Source organism: Perna viridis, chromosome 1 (genome assembly GCF_037379345.1).
Source record: "Perna viridis isolate PV_CMFRI_1.1 ecotype Kerala chromosome 1, ASM3737934v1, whole genome shotgun sequence".
NCBI classification, from domain to species: Eukaryota; Metazoa; Mollusca; class Bivalvia; order Mytilida; family Mytilidae; genus Perna; species Perna viridis.
Window position 1 is genome coordinate 25404227 of NC_142445.1, and position 13036 is coordinate 25417262.

Genomic DNA, 13036 nt, shown 5'->3' on the forward strand with positions numbered 1-13036 from the left:
ATAAAATCAGCTGATTTGATGGAATACCTAAAATGTGTCTTTAAAGCCGGACTAGTATTGTATTGAATAAGGTTTTAAAATACACACCAAGAAATATATTTGTAAAGAGTATTTATTTATGACCAGATAGATTTCTAGACACATGATGGAGCAGGGACCTAAATGTTTCTCTCTGTGCCTGCACAAAACATTCACACAATCAAAATTGAAATAGAATAAAACAAACAGCGATCATTAAAGCATAGCCATAACTTATTCCAATATTTTGTTCATATACTTGATAAAATCAAATTGTCGTAATTGCAATTAATTGAAAAAAAAAAACAGGCCTTGGCGGTAAAATAGCTTATTTCATGACATTAAGCTATTTTGCCTTATCCGGCAAAATAGTTTATATAATGTTATTTGGCTACTTTGCCTTCATTATTTAACAAAAATACAAGATTTCATACATACAAAACTTAATAAAACATAAAGGATATAAAACTGGGGATATGATGTAGAATGAATTTTTATTAAAAGTCATAAAATTTTGAATGAAAAATATAAAAAATTTAACAAATAAATAAAGTATAATAGGAATTCTAATCATTAGAAATTTAAAGATTTTCTGTCATAAAAAATGGTTGATAACAAAATTTGAATAAAAAATTCTAAAATTGTACACATAAATTAAAGTAAAATAGAAGTTGTAATATTTAAAAATTGACACAGATCTGTTTACATAAAAATATAAAAGCTAAATACGTTAAAATTAAGATTGAATGATTGATTGTTGGGGTTTAACGCCCGAGTTGCAATATTTCAGCTATGTTCAGCAAATGGACATGAAATAGGTAATAAAATGAACATGTCAAATGATGATGAAATGAAAAAAGGATGGGACACAAAGATAATGGGGTCAACAAATTTTGATTGCCACTGGAAATAGGGAGTGGTGGGTAGGGTCGGACAATTTAGCTTCCTGTGGCGGAACCCAATGGTTCCTACTCCGATAGAAAATCACAGAAGGGTTCTTTAACATGCGAGGAACGTGGTATTTTTCCGAACACGTTGCGCCACTATGGTTTGCGATCAGTTTTCCGTATTATGGCCTGACGACCCCAGCATGTAACATACCAGGGGTACCCCATTCCACCACCTGGGGCACACAATCCAGTTGCTCTGTGGGCCCCCGGCCAGGGTTCTGAGCACTATTGAGTCGCCTTTTACGACAAACTTAATGCTGCTGCGGGCCTGTTCCTTTGACACCGGACTGCACAGGGCCGTCAAAATTAAGAATAAAAATTGATAAAATTTTACACAAAAATTAAAATACAGTAAGAATTCGAAATGATTAAAATTGGTACAGATATCTTTGTAAACAAAATAGGACTGCAATTGAAAATGTAATGAGTTGACATTGTACATAGCCTAAAAACTACTTCATTTTCAGTTGATACAGATCCAGTATATTTGGCTTTGGGATGTTTAATAGGTGTACAAGAAAATATTGTCATTCCAAGTCTGAACTTCACTTTATGCTCTTTTCTAGATATATCTGCATATCTTCGTCAGAATTTTGCGTTGGATGGTCCAATTTCGGCTTAAAAAGTTATACTTCTTTTAAAATCATAAAAAGAAATTGAAATACACTCAATATAGCTTATATATAAAGTCAGAAAGAAGCTCAAATATTTATAATTTTTTATATACTGAATAATACATGTCAAAATATGTATCGCATGCGGTATCAACCCGAGACTCCTATATCACCCAAGGGCCACCGGTGGAGGGTTGGTACCACATACGATACAGATTCTGACATATCATGTCCATTATATCATATATAGGGTTTAAACAAACACTTATAATGCATATACAAAATAGGTATATTTTAATCTAAATATATAGCAGCATATCATTATTAATTAAAATTTTAATTGCCGGATCCAGGAAAAATAGCCACTACCAAAATTAAAATAACAATAAATCACTAAAATCTACATTTACAAATACCTATATGACTAAATATAACAGCTGAACAAAACTTTTGAGTAAGAATTTTGTTTTAACACATGCAATTTCGAGGACAATATAATTCATTGACTGGCAATATTTGCTTCCGCTTTTTTTTTCAGACCTTCTGGATTCTGGAAAAATATTGTTGTCTGTTTGCTTGCTTTAGGCATATGTGATGAGGTGCTAGTATTTTTTTCTGAGTTTCTAAAAGTGGTTTCCTAATGACACGGATTAAAGGATTTATCGACTAACTGAAACTAACTTTAGAAATTGGCCGACTAGAAATTAAGTAATCGTGCTTTTCGCAAGTTTTTATTCGAGCTTTCTTCTATTTGTTAGTGTAGATAACCATATGAGTCAGACTTTACAGAACATTTAATATCCTTTATAATGTTTTTTTTTTTCATTATAAATTGCTCGAGGCGATAGAGAACTTGTACCCCCAATCCGTGGCTTGTCTATGGTCAGTGTCAATACCATTATCATCAACGAAAGGAAAGTTGTGGCTTTATTGTCTAGATGGTGATCATCCCTTTATTAATTTACTCATGTGAAGAATGTTAAAACAATTTAACTACCTAACCGGTCACAAGAAAGGAATAGTTTGTTTCCCAAAGTTGCTTATTTTCGAAATATATATATTCAAAGGTGAGTACAAAAGAAAGTTAAAAGCTAGGAGGACGGGTTTGGATTTTGAAAAGGGGTTCAAGAAGCATCCAGGAAAAGGGAGGTCCAGGGTTTTATGTGCTCATTTTATGCCAAAATTTTACCGAAATTAACACAATTTTCCAACAAAATTGGGATGTCCGACCCGCAACCCACCACCTGGATCTGCTATCGAGTAAAGATTCGACCAAAAAACAAACAAACAAAACAAAACGAACAAAAAAATGCATAGTCGTGCAATTAATGTGATTTACATGCAATAAATACGTGAAAAAAGGTGAATATACCAAAAGACGAGAACACCCATGGACGAAACTTCGTTAAAAACACTTAAAACTGACATGGGCAGATTAACTGTATGAACGTACACAGCGACGCGCGAGCAGTACAAAAAATACTTGTGGATTTTCGGGAAGGTGAGGTGTGAAATTACTGTCTTGTTGCCTTTTGGTGTTCACCTATAGTATGCGTCAGTACTTATTCAGTCCCATTTTTTTCTGACGTAACCAATAAATATAATTCTGAAATAAGTGTATTGGGCAACTAAAAGGGGCTCAGTTAACTTAATTTATTTGAGAATTAAAGCATTCTGCATATTTTGACATTTTACTGAATTTATTTCCAATAAGTATAAACTTGTTAAAAAATCTTGCTAACCATTATCATTTCTATATTGTAGGTCCTTTGAGATTTACAAAATCATATATAACGCTAATGGAGGAGTTAAGGGTATTCACAACTTCAGATAGTCCAAGAAACTAAGTTTGCACGCATTGTTGGGCAACAGATTTGACTTTCACAATTTAAGTCATTGACTACACAAAAGCCTTTAAAGTGGCAGAATAGAATTGATCATGCAATCTTTTACAAATTCTTTATCATATTATGCCGTTATATAAATGTTTCCATGTGCTGTATCATAGACCTGTAATTAAAATATTGACCTGTGGTTAAATATACACGTAATATTTGGCTGTCACATAAATTTGTAGAATATTGTGTGGCGGATCCATAGGGGTGGAGAGGTTGGAATCCCCTTTTTATTGGAAAATTTGTCATCATCATGTGTAAAATTGACAAAAAATTGCATATAGTGTCATAGCATAGACCTGTAATTTAATTATATGTCTCTGGTCCTAGCAGATACTTTATGAGGAACCTCGGCTGTCACCCCTCCTGTTCGAAGTGTCTGGATCTGGGACCTTGCTGCTGAATTTGACAACAGAGACTTCTATCTTTTTTTCTGATCTAATATTGCAAATTTACACAGATATTTACCCTTCCTGTATATACCAAAGAATAATTCTCATGCATTTTTAATCTTTCAGGGACGTAAATATAAGACAGTTTCGTTTTTTTATTATTATTTTGCCGTTTTTTTCCTTTCGTTTTGTTTTGGTTTTTTATGTTGGGTTTTATGTATTTTCTTCCTTTTTTGCAGAGAAGAAAAAGCAACCAAGCTGAATTGTTCATTTTTAGTGTAATTTCTTCGAAAATCCTTTTATTTGATAAAAATACAAAGGACATTTTGTTTGAAATTAACTAAAAGTCTGCCTCAGTCGGTTTCTTTTGTTAGATACGCACATTCATATAAACATGGCATCTAACAATTAGGCTCAGTCAACTCATCCTCTTGATTAAAGTAAATTATATGGTTTTATGTTCATGAGTATTAACAAGTTGTTGATCTGTTGAGAATGCCGGCCAACTCATATATTAAATTATTCCATGCTCCCAGTTTTTAGTGGAGTCCGAGTTGCTCATTTACTTTTGTTACTTTGTAAGTATGATTTTAGTTACTTTATGTTCTTTGTTGTGAATGTCTGTTTTCCATGTCTGGTCTTTGTCCCTGGATTACATTCTTTTGATTACCGGTATAACCTTGGTTCCCTTGATTACTCTCTTATTACTATTTTATATCAACATACAGTTTTAAAAAAAAATCTAAACGCTTTTGGTAAGCTGCCGAACAGATAATAATTTATAGGCCTATCGTTCCTAAAATTCTGCAATCAGGATTGACATACCCAATTTTGTATTTTCCCGCTTTTGCAGGTGCCCGAATCATGTGACCAAAGTTTCCCGAGAAACAATGCTGTTGTTTACAATATGGCGGACTCCAGGCGGCAAGAGTAAACAAGATAAAGTGTGATAAAATTCTATAGTAAGTACTAATTGTAACCAAATTTCAATAGAAACTGACATTCCTATTTCGCCTAGCACGAAATGGTACCCAAACGAGGGTTCAGTAGCAACGTAGAGACTGTGGGATATTTGCCAGATAAATTCAACGTGTGCCGATTTTTATGTATCCGTACCTATATTTTAATATGCACTCTTAGGAATGTATCAACATTTTTTTTTTTTGGTAAACATTTCATTCAATGTTATTTTCGAATGGTTTTTGATCACACACATATTTTACTAACTACTTCCACATGCCCAATAAATACACAAACTTTTCCTATTTGTAAAGTGAAAGTGATAGTAAGAATGGATTGCATATTATTCTTATGTACATGTAATTCAAAAACAAAAATTATTGAATTTATTTGTTAATGAAACCTTGAGTTAATGTGCTATATTAACTTCCAAAATAGCTGTACACATCCATTGAACAGGATTATTTACTTCTTTTATAAGATCATAGAAACCTTTTTGGCTTCATTCTTACTGTCTGCATATGTTTTCATTAATTTGTTAATTTCCAATATTTTCACAAGTTTTCAATTCAGTTTTGATGATAACTTAACCCTTTCTAAAAAATTTGGACTTGCATTTACCATTGTCATGTACATGTATTAATATTTGTTTGGTACATGTATTGCTGGCTTTAGATTGATTTGTAGACATGTACTGATATTTCATGTAAACTTCATTAACAAATCAGCGATATTATTTGGCTTAAAATTATTTCCGAATAAAGGCTATTAGCGCTGGTGAAAGTTTCCTGATTAGTCGAAAAGAAATGGCTCAAAAAAATTCTCAAAGAAGATAAACTATTTCCCAGTGAGTAGTCAAAGGGTAGAATATGGTGTAGAACTGTTCAAAATTACATTGATTGATTCTGTATGAATTATCTTTCTCGACATCTTCTAGAAAATTAATCATTTTAAATAACTTAAATTAATCATTTACAAATTCAAGGTTTTGCATGCTTATTCCAAATTTCTCAATTTAAAAAAAAATGATGCATATTTAAATTTCCCTATGAAAAAAGGAGGAGGTAGTTTTGAAAAATGCAAACAATATCAATGTAATTTCATACCAAAAACTATAGAACAGTTGAATAATTACTATTTATCCAAAACAAAAATATATTTTCCATGGTACCCATTTAATGATATTACTAATGTCCCAGCTGACTTGGGTATAATGTCCAAATTTCTCCCATCTTGCCTGTTTGGTTAATGAATTAATAATTAGTTTTTATTCATTAGATTTAATTGGTGTTCACCTTCATGTTATTGATTAGTTTTCTCTGACATAAGTCTATCTAGCCCTATCTCATTAATATTTAAAATGGTTTGTAATTAACTATTGTTACTATCTTTTGAAGACAATGATACTTTTTCTAATAGAAATCTTATAATAGTTATGTGTACTTTACTAAATTTAAAGAAGGAAATGAGCATTGTGTTATTTGATATTTTGAACTACATGTATTCTGTTATTAAAAACTTGGGAAAACAGACTGAAGATAAAACCAGGTAGGAAATTAAAGATTGAATGTTTTTTTTTCTTTTCTCATTTATATAAATTCTGATATGAATTTACTTCATGGCAGAGAAAGAAACAAGGTTCACGGGTACATGTATTATTGGATTAGCTAGATTTTCCAAAAAAAAAGGGTCCTCAGTTCCTAACCCTCTGGATTTACCACTGATTTACATGCAAAAGTTTGCTATTCTATTGAAAGAACTACATGAACACTTTGTATGTGTAGAAAAATTAGGCAAAGCAAAGTGAAATTAAGAAAAATCACATCTGATTTTGCATCAGTGAAGTAATAGTCCATAAAACTTCTGTAGGATTTATCAAACTAATGTGTTAAGTAATGTTCTAAAGCCATAATCCTTATAGGGCAGTTGACACTTTTGTAATGATAGTTTTATGATTTTATGTCAGAATTTTATGGATCAGCTACTTTAAATACCTACATAAATGTATAAATCTTCAGGCTGTAAACTTTACTTTAGGGATTTAACCAGATAATACAGTGATGATTGTTACATAGGAACGTTTTATGGGGAGAACTTAAAGATCAAGCATTTTTTGATCAACTATTAAGGTCAAATACCCTTTATCATCATTTATGAAGCAAAGGGTCAAAAAGGAAAAATATATTTATGTAGTTTGAATCACAGATGAATGAAAGGCATATTGAATGGTAGTCAAAGTTCAGACAATCCTAAATGTTATGAATATGCTTTCTGAAATAATCAGTGGTTCAAGAGTTGAAAGAATCTTATTTAAGCTACAAACTACATTTGCAGATTTTGTATTCATCTGCACCATGAAAACTATTTGTTCAACATGTCTTAGTTTTCCTTTCCTCTTTTGTCTACCATGGACTTAACTTTTAATGAGCATTTCAACAGGTGTTTCTAGAAAACCAGAGGACGCTTACCCTACCTGTGCACCTGGTCCATGCCCCCAGTTTTTAATGGAGTCTGAGTTGCTCATTTACTTATGTTATGTTGTATGAATTATTATGGTTAATTTATGTTCTTTGTTGTGTGTCTGTTTGCCATATCTGGCCTTTGTCAATGGACAACATTCTTTTGATTTCCGCTAGAATACTGATGTGACAAAGTGAATGAAATAATCAATAAGACTAATATACTACACATTAACATTTGTACATCATGTACATTATATAGGCACATATGCATGTTATTTATTATGTTCTTTTAATTGTAAAAGTAAACACACTATAATATACATGTAGCTAACTAAATGAATGGATCATGTGTTGCCTTTGTTTGTAATTCAAAATCTATCTGTCTTTGATTAACTATATGGGTAAGTAAAACAAACAATTGATTACAACATTTTAGAAGTAAAGATAACCAATTCAAATACTTCAAATGAAGTAAAATCGGTCTCACTTGTAAATGAATTCCTTAACCAGAGAAACTGAAAGTCTTTTATACATACATAAATAGTGTTGTATAGATAAAACAATCTGCCTGACAACTGGTATACGGTAATGTTTGTCCAGCCAACACTGATAATGGAGAAGTAGCGAACTGGCTACCTGTTTGTACCTGTGTTAAAAAAATTGCTACTTGAAATAATTATACCTTTGTTTAATGATATGAAAAGATAATTCTGTCAATTGGAAAGGTGTCATTGGGAAAATGGAGTCGATTGTTCTAAAGTAAACTAATTATTTTTACTGGATAGGAGAGAAAATTAAGTTTGACTGTGTAGGATTATAACCAAACATGGAAGGTAGGTTAAAATGATAGACTAAATTGATTTATCAAAGCAGTTTGGTTTTAAATTCCGATAGTATGTCATCAATACATTTCTTCTTGACAGGTTGCCGAAATAACGACAGTAAATAGACAGCATCTATCAATACAATACTTTTTCATTACGTTTTTTGTTTCTATTATTTTATGTAGATAGAAAAAGAATATTAGACAATTATCAACAACATGTAATTTAGGTTTTCTATGACATGTATCAAATCTTCCCTTGAATTTAGTTTATTCTTCATGTAAATAATTACATGCACAAAACTTTATATCTCATGAAAAGGAATTGATTTTTATTTGGTACATTCTATTCCTTTAGCCTCTTGCGCAAAGGCTACAGCATGAGGTGAAATTCACATCAGGCTTGTGAAAAAATAAGTAATATTTTTATACAGATGCATATATTACAGCTGTTCATCTTGGCCAGTACCAAGTATTTAGAAATAAGAAGACTGTTAACCATTTATACCACTCGTACATAGTATATTGAGCATGATAAAAAAATTAATGTATTTTTATATGTAGATAAATGAGGGATAATGTACCATACTTCTGGACCAAGTTACATAAAAAGTTACTGAGGGCTACAGTCTATCCAAGTTTACTATATAGGGATAGTGATGTTATCTGAGACTAAACTGACAGTAAACAGGGTCCAAAATTCTTTAAAAAAAAGTAGGGCTATAACTGCCATAATAAGACCTAGAATAAATTCATTTACAGTTCATAAAAAAATTTTGGCTTGTTCTGAACAAGTGTTCCCTTCCTACAAATCTATGTTTGTGTAAAGCACATCTTATAATTTTGATGCTATAACACAACAATGATCTCAACATGTACATCTGTATTTTCTTGATAATTTCAGAAATTTTTTGAAAATTTCTTAATTTATCAGATTTTTTTTAAAATTTTGTGTGCAAAATTTATTAACCTCAACATCCTTGCACCGACAAAGTATTTTGTTAAAGTACATTGTATAATGTACATGTATATTTAACAATATTTGTGTTCGCAATGAAGGTAAGAGGATGCTAATCACTGATACTAAAACAGTTTAATGTCCTTCCAACTCGCATGCCAGTATGGTAGCACATGAAATTTTTCCTGTCTGTCCACCTGCAGAGGGAGTATTTATGATATTTTAAGTTCCAGGACCGTGAAGTGAGCACAGATACAAAATGTATACTTAGCTTGAACATGTACATGTGTCCATGTAGATGGATTGTGCCTATTGCAAACTGTCTTTTATGTTTAAGGAAACTTTCTAATGATATGCCAAAAACCACTTAAGATTGGCTTTTTGTAGATTATTGATATTTAAATCTTAACGATGCAAATAGATTAAATGGTTGCAAGAATTTTATGATTTATTTGTTTTCTATGAGATCTTTTCTCGTTTACCGAATTCCCAAATTTAAAGTGCTCTTTAATTTCTGAATCACTGTAATAATGGCAAGGTAATTAATGTAAACACTTTTCTATTTAACTGTGTTTGATGAAAAGATTTGATCCATTTAAAGTTTCATGTAAATCTGATGTGTATTCAGTCTGTTTATGAAGACTATCTTCTTTGAATTTTATGTAATAAGCAGGAAGTAATATTGGCTTTACGTTTTTTGGCGAAAATCAGGGAGTAAGTATTCCATAAGAAAAAATTGGGAAAATCATAAGAAACACTTTTGACTTAAGATAATATTCTATACTGATTTGTCAGGTATTAATGCCATCCTGTTATTGCATGGGAGAAAGGAAATGGGGCCATTTAATATTGAGGATGAAGGGCTATGATAATTTTTTAACTAAAATGCATGACCAGATGTCATATGAATTAATCACCCAAGGCCCCCCTTACACACACGCACACACAAACATACACACATGCACAACCCACAGTATAAACAACTGCCTCAATATCTTGGCTTGGAGTTCAGGAGGTCATGGGCTGAATCCTTGGCCAGGTCCTACAAAAAAAACTTTTTCTCTGCCAAGTATAGGGGATATACATTTAGGTGGTAGAGTGGGCTTGAGAGGCCTTTCTTGGGGCTGTTGTTTCTGTGTGAAACAAATTCAATATCTAGGTCACTTAGCATGTTTGATTATTGCAATGCAGGATCTGTCCTATTGATCAAATAGTTTTTATCCTGAAATGCATGAAATGTCTACCTATGCCATTAAATTATAATCAGTCAATCACAAATTAAATCAAGTGCCTGTTCCTTATAAAAGACGAAATCTCTGATCAATTTTATACAATATCCTTCTAGTTCTACAAATTCAGGATAAAATTAAAACAAATAAAGGATTTCACCCAGCCTTTCCACAATAAAAGTCTATAGCTTTTCCCTAATAGAGAATAAGGTAGTTTTAGATCAATTTTTATACTGTTTTATACAATCTTTGCTATGGTTTTTTTTTCCTGCCACCTGCTATAAAACCTGTGTATATGATCCTGTACCAGCAAACACTATATGTGAAGTAGTCCTGAAGTGTTTATTTTTTCCGCTGACAGTTGGTCTTATCAGCTTAATATCGTTTCTATGTAAGGTTTTCATTTCCAGTACAAAATAGGTAATATTTGTCTAGTGTTAGGTCTATAAAACGATTTGTATCTATAATCAAACATGATATTTGGCGAATTTCTTGTTTTCTAATTTCTTAAGGCTTACATTGTTTGTCATTGTGAGGTGCTTTGTTATAAATTTTGATATTTAAAACATGGGCATTTTCTACTTTTGAAATAAAAAAGGGTTATCTTTGTGGAAGTGGATGAGTCAATGTATTTCAAATTTTTAGTATATTTATGAGTGTCAGGTGTAATTTAAAGAATAAACACTGGTTGAGTTAATTTGTTTATTTTTGTGTTACCATGGAAACTGATATGTAATTAGAACATTTAACACCCCCTTTTAATTAAGGCTATTGCTTGAATGATGAAAGATGTACATTTTTTTGTTCTTATACTATACAGCAAAAGATTTTTTGATATTATCCATTAAAATTTCACAGATTTTCTACTTGCCTGAATCTATTTCAACCCAGCAATTACATGTAATAGCTGCAAACTCCTAATAGTACTGTCACATAGCAACAACTTGTAAACTTCTTTGGCATTGCATGGGAAATCTAATAATGAGATCTAGCATGACAGATTGTATTAAAAGTCAACATAAATTGTAGAAGATTGAATATCACCTTCAACAATAAAGGGTTACTGTTCTATGAATTGAAGTGCTTCTTCAAATATCCAATCTGATTAATTATTAAGTTTTAGGGAAACATTTTCTGTCAGATATCATGCATGCAAGGATTTGTTTGTGCAGTTAATTAACAGTTACACCCAACACATGTAAACAGAAAATAGATTTTTGAGATCAGATAGGTTTTAGTCTAATATGAAAAGGTTGGTTTGTATGTTTGTAAATATGTTATTTCATATTGATTTGAGGTCAGTCATATAAACTCATATTAGGTTGAGATGGCTGTATTTAAACCAAGGCATGGAAGAGGGCTAAATCAGTCATGAGGACCAATATGATTTGTTGGAAACCTATAACAGAGCCAATATGGAATGGCATTCAGTGAGGCAAAATCTAGTGATTAGGATTTTCATCATTTTGTCCTTCATTCAGTCCTTTTGTCTTTCACATCTTTATGTCCTTGTCTGTTCCTAAACCACTGAATGGATGATTTTTGTGAACATTCACAGATTGATTACTAAAACCATGCCATTGTGTCAGTAGTTTGATATTTTATCTGAGTGAATTTTACCTTTGATTTCCTAGTTTTAATCTTACAATTAAGGAACTGATATTCTTTGGTTTTGCTTGAAGAAATGTTTCATTATTACATGTGTATAATACCATTTTTCTATATTTTTACTGTTTCTTTTCCAGAGGAAACACCAAAGCCGCCTGAAGTAGAACCAACTTTCACATTTATTAAAGAGTCAAAAACAGCTGATCAAGGAACAGATCCTATATCTGAAGAACAGTCATTAAACGAGGAAGCTACCACTGAAGGTCAAGGTCAATCATTAAAGGTTGACCAAGGTACTGAAACAGAGGCCATGGGAGCAGGCGCCTCTAAAGATGGGGAAGTTGTAGAGGATGATGATCAGTATGTCAAGACAGAAAGGAAAAGGCCAGCAGACGACACCCAACAGCAAGGCCCATCATCACCAAGACAACAGCAGCCAAAGCGGCAGCGTTCAATAAGTAGGCGATTGGCACCTCACTCTAAAAATAGCTCAGAATCATCAAGAACCACTGACAAAAATGATGTTTTGAAATACATTGGTAAAAAAGCATGCAGCCCAAATAGTAACCAGCATCTTAACCTTTGACCTTTCTGAATTTCTTTCTTTTATCTTGCAATTATTCTGAATGAAAGCCATCACTAATAAATCTAGTTTTGCATTAATATTTTTTTGTGCTTAAATAGGAAGCTGTGCAAATTTGCAGCATTTGATATTTTTGAAGTTTGCTTGTGCACCAAAATCACTTATGAATTACAATTTTGAATTACAGAAAATTGCAAGAATGAATAAGTTTTCATTTTTTACATAATAAATCCTGTCTCATTCTGATCTTGATATATATGTTCTTGATGGTTATAAGTTTTGATTTATATTTTCTACCAGTTATTAGTGTATTGATGTTTGTTGCTAGCCTATTTGTATCCTATAGATAATTGAATTACCTCATAATGAGGTTTAATGTGAGAGTGCATGTGTATTCTTTAATAGATGATTTATTTGTACATGCATGATCGTAATTTATGGTCAACATTTTAAAATGTAGTGTCCAGAATTAGCATTTTCAAGCCATCTTTTTTTCAAATTCCTGAAAATTCCACTTGAACGTAATGATGAATTTCGATTAATA

At 31.8% G+C, this 13036-nt stretch overlaps 1 protein-coding gene across 7 annotated transcripts in view; it reads left to right on the forward strand.

Moving 5' to 3' along the window:
* Positions 1-7914: 7914 nt before the first annotated feature.
* LOC148627952 (uncharacterized) overlaps positions 7915-13036 on the forward strand; it is a 78600-nt gene continuing 73478 nt past the window's right edge. For 6 of the 7 annotated variants that reach the window (XM_088582093.1, XM_088582103.1, XM_088582112.1 and 3 more), the window contains exons 1-2: positions 7921-8124; positions 12047-12448. In XM_088582093.1, the coding sequence (XP_088438219.1) occupies positions 8118-8124; positions 12047-12448 (409 nt within the window). In that variant the 5' untranslated portion in view covers positions 7921-8117. Of the gene's footprint in view, positions 8125-12046; positions 12449-13036 lie in introns of all 7 variants that reach the window. The other variant, XM_088582085.1, reaches the window with a different exon arrangement.